The following is a 17,333-nucleotide window of genomic DNA, read 5'->3' on the forward strand; positions in this document are numbered from 1 at the left end:
ACTTTTAGCCTGATCGCATTCTCAATCAGAATTTGTCATCACTCAAAGCCCAGGCAGATTATGGGGCTTATATTAACCTCCTCCTCCAAGGTCCTAGTTTTCATTTTGCCTTGAAATGACTGTTGACTATTTTTATTATTCCTAGCTATTGCATACGCTCTACGATTGCCAATCACAGTTTACTGGAAGGTCATTTCCCAGAATTTCCCCCCAGCTCGACCCAATGCACTAAGGCTGGCTATTTCCACGCCATATACCGTTTCCAATGCCATGACTTTTACATTTTATTATTTTTATCTTTAGAGCTGACATATGTGTGAAAAAATCAGCCATTATTAATGTTAAGGGAACCGTATTTTTACTGAAACCATCGTTACATCTGTGGATAATTTCTAATTTTTTTTTTTTAATTTGGAATTGAAAACTTTCCTGATAACAGGACTAACTTTACTCCTCTCAAGTTTGCCAAAATACCTCCAACTCCGAGAGCTGGCCTAATGATGTGTTCAGTTGTTTGCACACTCCCTTTTTCTCTTCAACTCCATTTGATATATGTTTCCCAGGACGTAGTGGAGACTGCTGGCCGGAGAGGCTGGAAACTCTAACTCCAAATTTCCTACAATCTCAGCTCCACTTTCTCCCGCGCTCCCGCCCGGGGCTGGAGCCCTGTTGTTGTCACGTGGACTCGGGGCGACTGGGCCTGGCCGGCCAATGGGCGCTCGACGGCTCCGCACGCCCCGCCTCCCGACTCCACCGCGCCGGGACTTCACGCACCGCGGCGGGGAGGAGGCAAAAAGTTTCTTTGCGGGCGAGAGGGGCTTCGGCGTTCCGACGCTGCTGGGGCTGCAACGCCGTCGCAGCTGGCCGTCTTCTCCGGTGTTCCTCTCGCTGCTCCGGGGCATGAAAGGGATTCGCTGCGGGGCGTAAAATAAAGGAGTTTGCCGCGGAGCGCCGGACAGGGCGCGCACACGCGGCCCCGAGCGCGGGCGGCCACTCTCAGCTGCAAGTTTGTGCCGAGCCCCGAGCGCGCGCCGGCTGCGGAGCGCTGGGCCGAGCTAGGGGCCGCAAGAGTGCGATGGGCGCGCCGAGGCTCTGCGCGCCGGCGGTGGCGCTGGGACTGCTGCTGTGCGCGGTGCTGGGGCGGCTGGGCCCGGCCGAGGGCAGCGGTCGCGGCGGCTCGGGGACACTCGGGCAGCCTTCTGGGGTCGCCGCCGAGCGCCTGTGTCCCGCTCCCTGCCGCTGCCTCGGGGACCTCCTGGACTGCAGTCGCCAGCGGCTGGCGCGCCTTCCCGAGTCGCTCCCGCCGTGGGTCGCTCGGCTGTAAGTATTTTCGAGGGCACTGGGGGGAGCCGCTCGAGATTCGCAAGGGGCCTGGGGCTCGGCGCTCAGTTGGCCCTTCTGGAGCAGTTGCTCTTGGCCCAGGCCTCGAGAGGCGCTCCGTGGGGATGGAAAAGGAGCCGTCGAGGCCTCAGTCTCTCTACCCCGGTGCCTGGCTGCAGGTGGGCGGGGGAAGGGAGCTGCTGACAACTCCGAAGGGTAGAGCCTGGGTCCTGAGCCTTGAGCCTGCCAAGGGGATTCTACTGCGTTCCCCTGCGAGGGCGGGACAGGAGAGGTGGCAACCTACGTGTTACCGGCGTTTGCAGTTCTCCCTGAGTGTGTGATCCTGTGGCTCAACTACAGTTTCTAACTGGTTCTGGCCCCCTTTACTGTTCCTAACCAGTAACTGAGTGAGCCTTTGAGAAGTCCCCCTCGCCAGAGTTCCGTCCAAGCTGTAGTAGACATCCTTTTGTTGCTCTTCCCCTGTGCTTAATTTCGCCTATAAGAAATTCCGTAAAGCCTCCACCAAATTGTAACGCATCCTGGTTCCGGTAAGAAGTCGGCGAGACTGATGAGTAGATACGGAAAGGAAGGAACTAGTTTTCAGAACGAAGGGCGTGATTTCTGTAGCTTCTCAGCAAACAGTTTAGGACAGAGGACTGGACGCTGTTATGCAAGTTTTTGGAAGCTAGCTGTGAAGTCTGAAAACTTGAAATCACTGCCAACTGCGTGGAAGAACAAGGAAGAAAATGTAGTTTAGTTGGAAAGGCTGATTCTTTCCAAATGTCCTCTCCTTAGGCTCTCCAGGCCCCAGTCTTTTGTTAAAATTGGCGGACTTGTGTAAAATGTAAATAATCAAAACTTGTGTTTCTCAAAAAAAATTAAAAAGTTATCTTGTCTAAAAAAGTTGAAATACAGTCCATCCTTAATCCTTAGGTTTGGGCCTAGCAGAATTGCAACGCAAATTCTGCCTTCATCCTGGTAATAGTAGTAGAAAGTTTAGTCTGGTAGTTTAAGAAACTGTGTTTTTAAATCATTGCGCTAATCAAAATCTTTATTTGTGAATTGTGGGACTGTTGGCCCCAAAAGCACATTATTTGTGTTAATAAACCTTACTTTAACAGAAAAGTAGAATTAAAGGTTTAGATGATTTAATCTCTTATGATGTTTTAATAGTGTCTTTTTTTTTTTTTTTTTTTTTTTTTTTTTTTTTTTTTTTTTACAATTGAAAGGAGATAAGGGCTTTAACCCGAAGCAGGAAGACTTTCAATTAGTTGTGGCTAATTCTGTTCAATTGCTTCTTGTGGAGGTCATGCTGCCTTATTCATGAAATGTGAATGGCTCTATTGACAACATATGGAACTGAACATTTGAATGACTGGAGGTGAACATGTATGAATAATAGAGAGATGAGAAAAAGAAAATGAATAGTCCTTCCTGGGGTGTGTTTAGAAATGCTTGAATCATTCGCCAAACTTATATTAGTAGTTTCTCATTGCCAAGTAGTCTATTGGGTCATGCCAGTGTGCAATATATATTTTTGGTGTGAATTTGGATGTCTTAAAAAAAAAAATAATTGTATTGGTCTTGATTAGAAGTTGAGTTAAACCAAAAGGGGTTTGATATCTATTGAAACGTTGTCTTAAAAGTAGCTGACCTAATTAGGATTTTGTTTTGCAGATAATTTGGTGGCACACTAAAAACAAATTACAGTTTATTTGGTTAGCACAATCTTTAATTACATTTCCGCCAGCAGTAAATTGTCTCAGTACAAGTACACATTCCTTAAATATATGTGAAAATAAGTTCCACTTGTATAAATAAGCACCAGGTCTGTTGTCAGAAGCCCCACTGTGATCACTCATTGGACAGTTCTGTCATCCTTGTACTTGTGTGACTTTTAACCAACTTTGTAGTTGTCACCAAGCCATGCGGTCTAAATTCTTTATTATAAATGTTTCTTTTGTTCCTAAAGCTCTAGAGGTCTCCTAGCTCCACCTTTGAAAGGAGCAGAAAAACACGTGGAATTGGGCTTTACTTCTCTGTTACTTGGTGTTTGGAACAGGAGGCATAAGATCACCATTTCTTAAATTTTACACAATTATAAAAGCGTTTAAGTAGACTGTTTCAGAGTTGAGAACTAAACAGAAGAGTACGTATCATTCTTTCCCGTATCTTAACTCTTTCTCGGGTAATTAAGATAGTAAACATTTGCCTTAGGACTAATTGATGAGAGCACCATTCAGGAAAACTTTGTGTTTTGTGTCTTTTGTTGAATTTGCGAGTTAAAATCTAATGTACGTGCGTATGTAGTTTGTTCACTTTATTCGGTTGTAATGTATTGCCTTAAGAATCTCGTGTGTGAAAAATTGAGTAGTTTGAGCTGTAAAATAATAATACCGTAGTTCTCTTTTCCAAAAGTAACTTGTAGTACTTTACTGAAAGTGGCTTTTAAAACAGTAACTACTGGAAGTCTTTGCTTACAAACTGCCTTTAAAGGCAGACTTGAGTTTACATCTTTTGAGTTTGCACTTACAAAGTTCTGAACCCAAAGAGGAGTGCTTGTTGGAGTATGTTACTTTAGCCAAAAGACAGAGAAGTTGCTCAATTGCCAGTGAGAGCTAAACGTATTAAAATCTCAATGGAGTTTCAGAATTATCTTATCACACAGAGATGTTTGAGTTAGCTGGGCTGAGGCGAAAGTCCAAAAGGTACTTTCTGCTGGTGTGGCTTTAGTGTTCTCCTGTTAGAAATCGTCTGCTCGGTACCAGAATTGGGGCTGGAGTGGGGGTAATGGGCCTTATGGTTTTCACAGCTGTTTTTCTGTATTTTCCAGACTAAAACTTGAACATAGCAGGCTGATTTATGAGTCACTTTGGATCAGTGTCTTAAAACAGCTACAGCCTGGCTTTTTGTTTTTCAGCTTTCCAGATTTCTGCTGAATTTGCAGCTCTGCAGGCCCCAGTGGGATTGATTAAGAAGCTGAGCTGGATTTGCATTTTAAAATTTGACTTGGAAGTCAGATTTCCAAATGCTAAAAGGAACAAAATGATGGCCGGAACCAAATGTTGTAAATGAATTATTTTCATGTATATTTATTTGCTTGCTAACGTGCAGGAAGACTTTTCTCTACCATGTAGCATTTAATTTTCAAGTATTTGGCCGGCTGAGTTCTAGGTAAATAGTTCACACCTCCTTGCCTCGCCACTTTTCACATTTATTAACCTCACTCTACAGAGTTTTTTAGTAAGGTTTTCTGGGGAAGGTGTTCATTAATGGAACCCTAAAAATGAAGAATCTGCTTTTCTCCCTGAATGTTCTTGCGGGTTTAAGAAAATATCGACATTGTATGACTTGTGTTTGTTTTTAATGTGGTTTAGCCATAAAAACAATATAGGGAAGACTGAGGAAAATGTGACATCCTTTAACTGGAAAGTAATCATTTCTGAAACATAAACTGTATTAAATCTAAATTTAGATGCATTCAAAGATTCGTGGCTTTACGTATTTAGTAGTAAAAGTCACTTAAGAGGTGATTTTTTTTTTCCTCCCACATATAATGTGGTTTTAATAGTACACAAAACTCAGGAATGGAAGTGTGTTGCAATAACTGAAATATTTAAGGTTGCCAGTTCCCGCTTCTGGATCAGAAATGAGTGGTCCCCAGCATGTGCATAGTTCTTGGAAGGCAGTTTCTCATTTAAAGGTCTTTTGTTGGAGATCTCATCCCATTACTGGTTGAAAAAAAGCTCAACACTCGCTCTCTTTTCTCACAGGATTGCCCTATGAAATAATGTTTAAAACGAAGCGAAGAGTGTGGTTTTAGTTTTTTCTAATTAAAAAGAAAACCACCTGTATTAAATGGCAATGCCAGTTTGGCTCCCCTTTTCCTTTTAAAAATTGAAACAATCAGGGACGCAGTTTTATGCTGGTTCAATGTTCTTTAGTTAAGTGGATCCAAATGAGACTCTCTGTTGATTCAGGCTACCTCCCAGGTGAAGGACTCTTTTCACTGGTTGTTTTTGAAACCCTGTGGGAAATCCGTGACTGTCTGTGGTGCTAAAAGCACACAGGTTTTGTTTGAATCCTAACGTGAGTTGTTGGGCCCACGGGTTCCTTGATGAACTCCAGACGGACGTGAGCTGGGCCGTGAGGGAAAGTGTCTGGCTCCAGCGTGGTGAGCATGCACAGCAGTGGTTGTAATTGCAGGATTTTTATAGTTTAAAGACTGTGCCAGATTTTTTTTCATGTTATAACTCTACCAGAACAAATCTACTCATGTCTGTTACTGTCTGGTAGGTCTTTAAGCAAACATGTTTCAAATAAAACCTTTGCAGATTTTTTTTTTTTCTATTTAGGTGAAATAGAGAAATCCAGGTTTATTCTCAAAATAAAAATTCAAAGACTTGAAAGGATTGCTGGTTTCTAATTGTTAGCTTAATAGATGTGCACCAAGTTACACTGTGTTTCTCTGGATGTGATTCTTCGGCCCTTTATTTTTGGTTCATGCTTTTCTCCAGTCAAGTTTGGTTACCTAAAACTTGGGTTAGTTACAAGTCTTCATTTTTAAACACTGAAAGAATTAATTTGGTAAGGGTTGGTAAGCTTCCTTCAGTGGGAGAGCTTTAAGCCATACTGCTTGTAAGCCTGATTTTCGATGGCTGTTCCAACCATTTCGTTTTCATTATACCACGTGGAAGGCGCACATTCAATTTATTAACACATAAAGGGAATGCCATCAAATATTTACTGGGTTTCTTTAAAATTCTTGAATCTTAAATGCTCAGATGATGGCCTGGCCTACAATATTGTATAAGTAGAAGTTTTGTTTTGCTTTCTTAAAAATAATGCTGTCTTATGGAAATTGTTACTCAGGTTAAGTCTTTGAGTAAGAAGCAGATGTATTTAATGATTGAAAAAAAATCTGATCATAGGTTTCTATACAGCCTACTTTGTAGGTGGTTTATGTGGTTTAAATTATACATTACATTATCAGATACTGAGATTTGGGAAATTCAGGAAAGTAGAATTCAGGTGGCTTCCTACTCTCTCACACACACACACACACAAAATGGTACTTGAAATAATTTGGTGCCTAAACCCAGAGAAACAAATATGTATAAAAAGCAATTTCTATTTTGTTTGACTGTAATAAAGACACCGATGCTTAATTTTATGATAATAATAAAAAGGTTTCTTTAGAGATTTGAGTTTCAGCAGCCTGCCTAATTAGCCACTTTTCATAGGCCATGACTTCATCATATCAGGCTGGAAGCGAGGAGATGGTAGGGGATGGGGAGGGTGAAGCAAAACAACCAGTTCACAAAAGATCTGTTCACCTTGTGCCAAAAAACATCTCCTAAAAATTTGTAGGCTCAAAGCACTTGAATCTGCCAGCCTCCTGAACTAATTTTGTCCTCAGAATTTGTATTTTTGATTTTGGCATTTGGTTACCATCTAGTTTGGGGAAAGGATGAACCAGTTATTTCTTATGTTGTCACTAGTGTTGATAGAGATATTTCATAACTGTCTTGCACTTTGTTAAAGACCGTTAGTGATTTGTTTTTGAAACCACCTATAACTTTATTTTTGTTTTCTCATAGGGACTTGAGTCACAACAGACTGTCTTTAATCAAGGCAAATTCCATGAGCCACCTTCAGAGCCTTCGAGAAGTGTGAGTCTTATTTTACTTTCTATTTGAGGTTGAATAAAATATACCACTTAACTATAAACATTTAGATAACAGTAAATTATTAAAAACTTTTAATTTGGGAGGTATCTTTAATTTTATAAAGTTTTTACCTCTGTGAATTACAGATTATCTAATCAGCATTCTTTTTGTCTTTTTTTCTCCCCCCCCCCCTTTTTTTTTTTGGCACCTAAAGGAAACTGAACAACAATGAATTGGAGACCATTCCAAATCTAGGACCAGTCTCAGCAAATATTACACTTCTCTCCTTGTAAGTGAACCTTAGGATTTTGTGTGTATGTTTGCAAGGACCATGGGTAGTAGCAGTTCTGCTAGAGTAAAGGTCTTACAAGCAAAATACGAATGTTTCTATAGATAATGTAGAAGCATTTTTTAAATTGGTTGACTTGTTTTCCAGCCATTTTCTCCCAAATTTGAAGTACCATTGTAACAACACACTTTATGTGTTGCTCTCATTGCTGAACTGGTCTCCAAGATTCAGAAGAGCTGCTTTCACCTCATAGAGACAGGTGTTGGATGATGTCCTGTAGACTAGGACTAATTCTGGTTATTGCTCAGTGGTCGGCATGGGATCTGTGGGTTAGGTATTACATAGTTCCTGGTGGAGGGTGATTGGAGTTGTTTTGTGAGAAGTGGGAGTTGGTAATAAGACACTGAAGTATTCTCTTTTAAGTGTGGTACCTGTAGCAGAAATCGAGGTTCAGAGACAATAAATCAAAATATCAGCTTTATACAGTTAAAATTAAGTACGTGATTGAAGTTATAAACACCACTGCATGTTACTTTACAAAGATGAGTTTTCAAATAAAATTAAAATTGTGCTAAATTTCCTGTATTTTTAGGACAAATAACATGTTTATACTCATGCTTTGGAGAGGTTCTGGCATAATTTTGACTTTCGGCACTTAAGGGTAGCATGTAGGATGTGCAACATTTAATTTCTAAAATTTAACTAGCTTGCCACCATGATCTTGAATAATTTAAAAATATATTTAAGCCATTGAGCTTAAAATGTTTTCCTTCCTAATACAACTTAAGAAAAAACCACCATTGTTGCTTGCTTCTAGGAAAGGTGTTGTGAGGGTTGAAATTATACAGTAAATTTCAGGAAAGCTGTTCAATTAATTAAAGTGATCACTACCCAATTGCTTACATCTGGTGATTTATAGAGGTTGGGTTTTACTGAGGGCCCAGGTCACCTAAGTCACGAGTGCAGCCGCTGTGTCTGCTTTCCTCTGTTTGAATAAGAACTAAGTGACATTTGATACTGATGTGGTTTTTCCAAAGATCAGAAACAGAAAGGAATGAAAGAAAAAGGAGTTGGTATTTGACAAATAAACACTGAATTTAAGAAACATTTTTATGCTAGCATTAATACCTGTTTTCTTTGTCTTTCATAATTGCTTAAGAATTTGGTGTCGAAATGGAGTACTGGTTTTGGTATCTTAAACAGCTTTAGCTATTCGCATTGGACCAGTGGGGCCTTTCTAAATCCCAGGGAATGCCTCTTCCCCCTGCTGTTCTTGTCCTGTGTATTGGCAGATTCTGTCAGCATGTTCAAGAGAGTCTTGAGTTGAGGGTCATTGGGTGCTTCATGGTTGAGAGGGTCCACCGTGGAGTTTTAGAATCTGGGTGGGGTGGGGAAAACAGTCTTCTCTTTGGCTTGGTATAGAGTTGAAATCGTAAGAACTTGTAAGGAAATTAGAAACTTCTATTGGAAATAAACAACCTAGGTGATTTTAATTACACTTCAAGCTTTCCTTTATAATTTGAAAACTGAAAAAGAACTCTGGAAAGACAGAAGCCTTCGAAATTTGAACCGTCCTCCCTGTTTTCATTTGTGTTTTACTTTAGTGAGCGCTGAATAATCTTTTACTGAACTTGAAGACTCTCACTTTCTTTCCCGTTAATGTGTTGCAGCATGTCTGACCGGGGATTATTTTGTTCATTTTTATGTAATGAGAGATCCTATTTATTACCTAGATTACGCAGCATCCGCAAAGGATTATTTATGTGATGGGACTGCTAATTCAATATAGGTAGTGAAAAATTGTTTTCATGCCTATAAAATATGTTGAAAAATGTATTTCTCTGGCTGTTTTCTTTTACAAATGTGTTGTTTTCTCCTGTAGTCCTCTTTCGATATTGCAGTACACGGTCATTGTTTCTGAAGCACTGTTAATTTCTGTCTTGTGTTGTATAGGACAGAGCATTTTCTTTTATATAGAAGTACTTGAACATTAGATCAGTACTTAAATTTCTGAAATTTCAAAAGAGATTGTTCAACCACATCCCATGGCTTAGATTAGAAACTTGCCATGGCACCACAGTTAAGCACCATGTCTCTCAAAGTAGGTCTCAGGACTGTTTGACTTCTTTTTGATCAAGGTGTTTGGTTTTTGTTTTTGTTTTTTCATAACATTTGTGGAGGAAAATAGGTTTTTGGGGGTCATTTGTGCAAGTTAAATCATTTGGAAACATATTAAAGGAAAGGAAAAATCAGTTGGGAGGCTTGAGCAAAAAGATTTAAGGTTGGTTCTCCATATCTTTGCTGCTCTGTGCAGTGGGGACCCTTCCTAGCTGGAGGCAGAGAAGAGCACCTGGTGAGACCTTCACCTTCTCTCATCTTCAGGAGCCAGGAGCAAACAGCATCCCAGGTCCAGAGATGAATTCGTTTAGGGACCACTTCTGATAATGTCAGGGAAGCCTGGTAAAATACCAGGGTCTTTGGGATGGTGGTTGGATGAGCATTGAACTTTCCCTTAACAAAGTTCATCTCTAACCTTTTTAGGGGTCTGTCAGAATGTAAAAGACCTGAATAGACTTGCTTTTCTTTGAATCCCACCCAGAGCACATTTGACATGCTAGAGGCAGCACATGGTTTGTGTGATTTTTTTTTTCTTTTTTTCTAATTTGTAGCCGTGGCAGGATGCTATATGTTAAGGGAAGAAATGCAATAATGTTTGGAATGAACATACATTAAAACTGTTGCCCTGATAAGGCACCTTGGTGGCTCAGTTAAGCGCCCGACTCTTGGTTTCAGCTCAGGTCATGATCTCATAGTTCATGAGATGGAGTCCCACGTCAGCTTTGTGCTGATAGCGCGAAGCCTGCTTGGGATTCTCTCCCTCTTTCTCTCTCTGCCCCTCCTCTGCTTATGCTCGCTCGCTCGCTCTCTCCTCTTCTCTCCTCTCCCTCTCCCTTTCAAAATAAACAAACTTAAAAGAATAAAACTGTTGACCTGGCATAAATAAGTTAATTTCACCAGACATGGTAGTTCTGACCTCCTGTGAGGCAGCATGAGCCACTCAAACATTGGACATCTGTAAAAATTATGGCTTGAGTTCGGGCAGTTTTGAGTTAGAGCATTTTTGTTGAATTATATAACATTATTGTTACATAACATTATTATTGAACAAAAGAGTTCTCACTGGTCATTAAATAAAGTTGATTAGATCTTGGCCTTGATACTGGTGGTTTTATATAGCATTGCTCAACATGTAAGTTCTTGCCTATGTGTTAGAGTTGAAAAGACTTAGGTCCCTGAATGTCAAAGGAATACCCAGAGTACTTGTTAAAAAATGTCTATTTCCTGACCCTCTCCCTAGAGATTCTAAATTAATGGGATTGGGTGGGGCCCAGGAATATCCATTTTAACACATCTACCTAGTTGGTTCTGATTAGATATTCAGTAAGTATTTCTGGAACCGCTGATGGAATCCAGTTATAATCAAATAAGCCTTTTCTCGTTATTTCTTATCTCAAGGGTAGAGCATTTCTCCCAACCCCATCATGTTCTTTATAGCCTGTAATTTTTCTAGAAATGATAATGTCATCCTTCGAGGGTGGTTATTATAAACATTGCTGGTGGGACCTCAAAATGTGTACTCTACCAATGGACAGCCAATGGAGAGATTTAAGGCAGAATGAAGTGATGAGTTTCGCTATCTGAAGGTGTCATTTTGTCTTTAGTGTGGAGGATGTCCTGAAGGTGGCCGGAGGGTGGTGTAGAGGGGACAGATGATGGGGGAACCACTATGGTAGCCCAAGAGTGATGCCAGTACTGTGTCACAGCAGCAGAACAGTGATTAAAGCAAAGCTTAAGTTGGAATTATTTGCTGGTTCTTCCATCTACTAGGTTTGAGATCTTGGGCAAGTCTCTGTCTATGTTTCCTCATCTACAAAATGAGAATCATAACAGTGCCCACCTCCTAGGGTTGTGAGGATCTGAAAAGAGAATACAGATAGAACCATCTGGCATATGCTGAGTGCTCAGTGAATATGAGCTGTGATCATGATGATGATGATCATTCACCCAAGTGAAATTCGTGGAATAAATACACAGTGCCAGACTCTGTTTTAAGTGCTGGGGACACAGCAGTGAACAAAACAGACAAGTCACTGCTGTGAAGTTTCCATTTCTAGTGAGGAGTAAGAGGACACTAACAATTTTTTTTGTTTAAAGATTACTTCAGTTTCTTGATAAATGCTGTTCTGGCATTTATCTCTTGGGAAAGCAAGAACAGAGAAGAGCCCTGGCGGATGCCCTTTAATATGTTCAAGGAAGGCTTCTGAGTATTTGCCAAATCCTGCTATGTGCTGGGTACCGTCTCAGGTTGAGATTACTGTTTTGACCAAACAGACAAAATTCCTGCCCTCACAGAGCTGACCTTCTCATGGAAGAAGACAAAAAAGTAAAATAAAAAATGTGCTCAGAAGGTAGTGAGGGCTAGGAAGAAAAAAGAGCTGAGGTAATAGGGGTTTGTGGCAAGAGGGGGCTTACAGTTTTATTTTTTATTTTTTTACTTTAATGTTTATTATTTTTGAGAGAGTGCAAGCGGGGGAGGGGCAGAGAGAGAGAGGGAGAGAGAGAGAATCTGAAGCAGGCTCCAGGCTCTGAGCTGTCAGCATAGAGCCTGACATGGGGCTTGAACTCAGGGAACATGAGAACTCAGGGAACCTGAGCCAAAGTCGAATGCTCAACCAACTGAGCCACCCAGGAGCCCAAAGCCACCCCAAACACTTTAAATGGGGATGAAGGGAGAGGTCTGCTGAGAAGATGACACTTGAATCATGGCCTGAAGGTGAGGGAAGGGTCATGTGCAGCATCCTGGGGGTCAGGGTCATCTTAAGCCTCCCCTAATCTATCCAGGCCCTCCCGCCTTGTATGTCCAACTCCTACATGGTAATGAAATGATTTTTTTCATACTTTTCTCCTGTAGTATACTTTGGGGCCTGTGGGCCTGCTCTTAGTTTCCCCAGCACTTGGCAGATGAATAGCATGTAGTCGGTGCTTAATTAGGTATACAAATTAAGGAGTATATATGGAAAGCCACATGCACTTAGCATTATTCAGGCAGATTTCCTGTTACTTAGTCTATACCAGTACCTAAAAACTTACAGTGAAGACCAAGCATATGTATGTTTTACTTAATGTGTCTTCAACTCTGCGTGCTTGGTAAATAATAATAAATTATAACAACAGCAATAGTAATAAGTAAAAGAAAGAACAAGAGAAGTAATTTAAGTAGTGAAAGGATTCAGCTCCCCGCTCTAGCCAGTGAGTGCATGCCCTGCAGTGTGTTTGAGATGGAAGTGTGTGGGAAATAAAAGCCCCCCTTCATTATTTGCCTTTCTTAGTTTGAATATCTCAGCCTACCTGGGATGACTTTGGTCTTCAGGTTTTGGGCCCAGCATACATGTGAACTACTTCATCAGGTCCTGAACTGAAAATTCAAAATAAGAAACAATAACAAAATACATAATCGATCTGTTCCAACACTTAAGGCAAAACTGGTCGTATAGGACTCAGGGAGGGAGAATATGCCTGCATAAGAACACTTCGCTGTTGTCTTAAAGGGATCTTCAAGGGTGTGTTATTGATAGCTGTTTTCCCCTCGTGTGCTGACATTAGAGCCTGACGTGGTGTGACGTGGGGCCCATTGCATCACGTGCCCTCCTGTACCGGGGATGCTCTGGGATGTGGGGAAGTACGGGGATTATGCCCTTTCCTGAGGTCTAATGTGATTTACCCGCTGCAAGGAACAGTCCTGGGCATCTGGGGATGCTGGCAGCTTGTGTGGCCTGCATGATATATGGAATTCTGAGAAGAAAGGTGGCTTTTTCCCTTCGGTTTTGAAACTCCCTCAGATTCTCCAATGGCATTTGTCACATGTCTCATTCCAGGGTAGGACTCATGTCCTACTGAGCTGTTAGTCCCTCAGCAGCCCAGCCCAGAATCTGGCACGCAGGAGGTGCTCGTTAAATATCTGAGTCAGGAGAGAGACCGTGGAGCCGTTGTACAACAGTGGAAAGACCTGAACTGGGAATGGGGCGCACACATTGTCTTGTCTCACACCAGTGACTTGCCCGACCTCAGGCCGACTTCGTCACCTCTTCTTTATCTGTAAACACGGTGTGAGATGTCTGCCCCTCCATCTCCTGTGGTTCCGGTGCAGGATCAAATGGCAGAGTGAACAGAAGGAGACGGCTCTGAAAGGTGCGAGCAGCAGCACTTGCAGCAGGGCCAGAGTGGATTCTGGAGCCAGAGGGTTACAGGGGGAAGGCAGGATTGAGAAACATCCTGGCCACATAGTTGAGGGAGGGAGGTAGAACTTTGCGTTTGCATTTGGAGTGGTTTATGTGGAAAACTTTTGCTCTCTTCCAGTAGTTCAAAGAATTGGTGAAAACTCAGTTGTAATGACTGAACAGCATTTCTACCCTGAGGACTTGTGTGTCTGTAGGTGGATTTTGAGCTGCTCGGGGTGCCCAGCAACACCACCTAGGTGCTCAGTGCTAGGGAACAAAGAAAAATGGGACTTGGCCTCTGCCCTCAAGAGACTTTAAATAAGGAATAACGGGGGAAGACAGACAATAAGGGCATGCTGCGAGTAGGGTGATGCCCTGAATGATGGAGAGATGCCTAGGGCTGTCCCAGTGTGGAAGAGAGCTGTAGTTTCAGTGTGTGTGGAACGTGAGGGTGAGTGAGGTCCACAGAAGGAAAGGAGACATGGGTAAGTTGGTAGTGATGCACCTAAGTGTTTTACAGGTTTGGAGGAGGAAATGACGTTTTTGTTAATCAGGAGAATGACTACATTTCATTGAAGCACAGAATCTTCTTTCCTTTTTTTCAAGTCACTAAACCATGTTCATTTTCAAAATCAAATGCCATGAAGATAAATAATGTGCTGTTGATCATTAACAGTTACGATTTGCCAAATACCTGCTATCCATCCATCCTTAGAACTATCCTGTGCTCTGGCCCTTGCTGTCTGTTAGGGCCACATCTCTCTTTCCCACAAAAGGAAATTGACCACAGGGTGGGCATCATATAAACATTGACTTCTGTATGATGAAAAGGGTGGAGTTGAACTAGTGATTAGAAATCAGGTCTGCAGGGTCGCCTGGGTGGCTCAGTCAGTTAAGCGTTGACTTCAGCTCAGGTCATGATCTCATGGTCCGTGAGTTCGAGCCCCACATCGGGCTCTGTGCTGACAGCTCAGAGTCTGGAGTCTACTTTGGATTGTGTCACCTTCTCTTTCTGCCCTTCCCCCGTGCACGCTCTCTCTCTCTCTTTCTAAAAAATAAAAAAAATTAAAAATCAGATTTGCAGTATTCTGATATGTGTATATGTATATACATATCAAAATATGTATATACATATCAGAATATATATACACATATCATATATATACATATCAGAATATATGTATCAATATATATACATACATATCAGAATATATATATCATGATATGTATATACACATATCAGAATACATATATATATATCAGAATATATATATAGATAGATCTAGAAGCCAACACCATACTGAGTGGGAATTTCATCCATAAGCATGCATTTTTTGTTACAGACTAATAAAATCATCTTTGGGAGATGGTGACTCAAGAGACCATTGCGTGGTTGTATGGCACAGAGTTGATTTAAATAATTCCTCAAACTCAGTTTGTGATTTTAAAGCGTGTTGATATTTGAATAGTTTATAACTCAGATAAAGCTGCATAAAAGGAAGGCAAGCATTACATACGTTTTCACATACGATGATTGATGTAATTTCAAGTGATGATGTAACTAAGCAACTGTGTAACTGTGGTAAAGCTCAAATAGTTTGTTTTTAAACCAAACCTATATAAGTCAGCGTCTGAAAGAAGGTTACCAATGTGTCATGTTAATTAGGGAAATGGGAAGAAGCTTTAGCCAAAATTAGAATCTTAAGTTTCTGGGGAATCTGGGAGCTTTGTTCTGATTAAGTGGACATAAACCATATCATCTTTACCCGTTTGTGGGTGTAGATGAGCCCATAGAATTTGACCACCTTAACTGAAGAACTCATCCCTAAATGTCTGCTCTAGTGATGTGGATGAATGGACTAGTGTCTTTGTATTTAAAGGACATTGCATCTGAAGGCTATAGCCTTTACCAGTGTAAATAACCCAGACATTATTGTGTTTAATGGAAATAAGCTCATAAAGCTGAAGTCTTACAAAATAAACACATAAACATCTTAATATGATAAGTTGTATTCTTTTATTGGATTTTTAAATGTTTATATGTGATTTGCACATAAAAGAGTTTATTGTACACAAAGATGTGTTTGTTACACTCTACGTTTATCTTTACAATTAATCATAAACCAGTCCCCACAATACAGGTTTGCTAGGTGTTTGAATTCTCAATTTAGATATGAAACATTTGTGATCATGCCGTGGCTCTTTAAACCCTTCAGGAATTCCCCACTCCTCTTAGGTCAAGAGCAGAATCTTTCACAAGACCTACAAGGCGCTTGCCCGATCTGAATCTTCCCCTGCTGAGCCCTCTCCAGACTCAGCTCTTGCTTTTAGGAGCGTGCCAGTTTGTTCTGCGTCACTTCCCTTTGCACACTTTCCTCTCTGCCCACAGTACTCACCCTTTTCCTAACTCTTGCTAAGTCAGACTTAGGTTTCACGTGACACATTTTCCTGTCACCTTTATTTACAGTGTCTATGATGCTGTCATACCTGCAGTCACATTTGTCAGTTGTGTATTTGTGATTTTTTTTTACATTTATTTATTTTTGAGAGACAGAGACAGAGCATGAGCAGGGGAGGGGCAGAGAGAGAGGGAGACACAGAATCCAAAGCAGGCTCCAGGCTCTGAGCCGTCAGCACAGAGCCCGACGCGGGGCTTGAACTCACAGACCGTGAGATCATGACCTGAGCCGAAGTCGGACGCTCAACCCACTGAGTCACTCAGGCACCCTGTATGTGTGATTTTTTTAATGTCCATTTTCCCCACCAGAATGGAACTTCATAAAAGCTGAGAGTGTGTGTGTTTTCATCCCAATTATAACTCTAGCGTGAGTGCCTGGCCCCTGGTAGACAGTGCATGGTTGTTGAATGAACGACCAAATGGATAGCCCTAATTAATACCGTATACAGTTAATTATAGAAGACACTGTTCAGTTAACCTTTCTGTTCATGCCTCTCCATACACACTTAGAACTGTTTTCACTATTAACACTTGCTTTTTCCAAGGTAACAACAGTCTCAGATTTGATGTAGTGACCCAGTGGACATCTTTCTTGAGTGGTGGTACTCGGACCCCATAGAAATGACTCCCTGCTCCCTTGAACTTGTCCTTCCAGCATAGCTTGCCCCCAAAACTCGTGTATTACCGATGTTTACCTGAACCTGCAGCATTTTCTCATCTCCCCACAACTTCATGCTAGCCATTTCGATTGCTGCTTTGAAGGATCAAGTGCGACTTCTGCCAGAGATGTTTCTGTGCTGAATGAGGCTTGTGCTGCCAAGACAGACAAGACAATAAAGTCACAGCCAGTTGCTTTTCATGATGGGGTGGCAAGAGTGAACATGTCTCTCTCCTGGCCTAGTTGCTTTTCCTCCTTCTCATCCTCATTTCAGTATCGCTGCCATCTTCCACAGATGAGAGGCTCATGGCTCTAGTTGGATAGACCAAAACAGTGAAACAGGCCTCTAACCTGTACCACTGCTTCTTCCCTTGGCTGAAAGTTGCATAAGTACTAAATTCGAAACATGAAAGGAGAGGCAATTATAAATGTAAAATCACCTGCCTGAGAGTCTCCCTTCCTCCCTTTGAAGCTTTAGCCAGTAGATAGACCAGTCTCTAGAATGAGATTGAAGGCAAAATGAAATATCGAGGTAACGTTCATGCTGCAGGTACCCTACAACACAGGATAAACATGGTGTATATTCTTGGACGGTCAGTTTTACTGTGCATGAGCGATTTTAAATGTTTTTATTCCAAAACAAACATTGGAATAGAATCAA

At 41.5% G+C, this 17,333-nt stretch overlaps 1 protein-coding gene across 3 annotated transcripts in view; it reads left to right on the plus strand.

Annotated features, from left to right (window-relative positions):
* The first annotated feature begins 767 nt into the window (after positions 1 to 767).
* The window catches only part of LRIG3 (leucine rich repeats and immunoglobulin like domains 3), a 49,964-nt gene continuing 33,398 nt past the window's right edge, over positions 768 to 17,333 (plus strand). For 2 of the 3 annotated variants that reach the window (XM_025926729.2, XM_086712942.1), the window contains exons 1-3: positions 768 to 1,320; positions 6,921 to 6,992; positions 7,204 to 7,278. In XM_025926729.2, coding sequence (XP_025782514.1) covers positions 1,076 to 1,320; positions 6,921 to 6,992; positions 7,204 to 7,278 — 392 coding nt within the window. In that variant the 5' untranslated portion in view covers positions 768 to 1,075. Of the gene's footprint in view, positions 1,321 to 2,541; positions 4,495 to 6,920; positions 6,993 to 7,203; positions 7,279 to 17,333 lie in introns of those variants that run through there. The other variant, XM_086712943.1, reaches the window with a different exon arrangement.

This window comes from Puma concolor, chromosome B4 (assembly GCF_028749965.1).
Source record: "Puma concolor isolate L17-30 chromosome B4, mPumCon1.1.hap2, whole genome shotgun sequence".
In the NCBI taxonomy this organism is placed as follows: domain Eukaryota; kingdom Metazoa; phylum Chordata; class Mammalia; order Carnivora; family Felidae; genus Puma; species Puma concolor.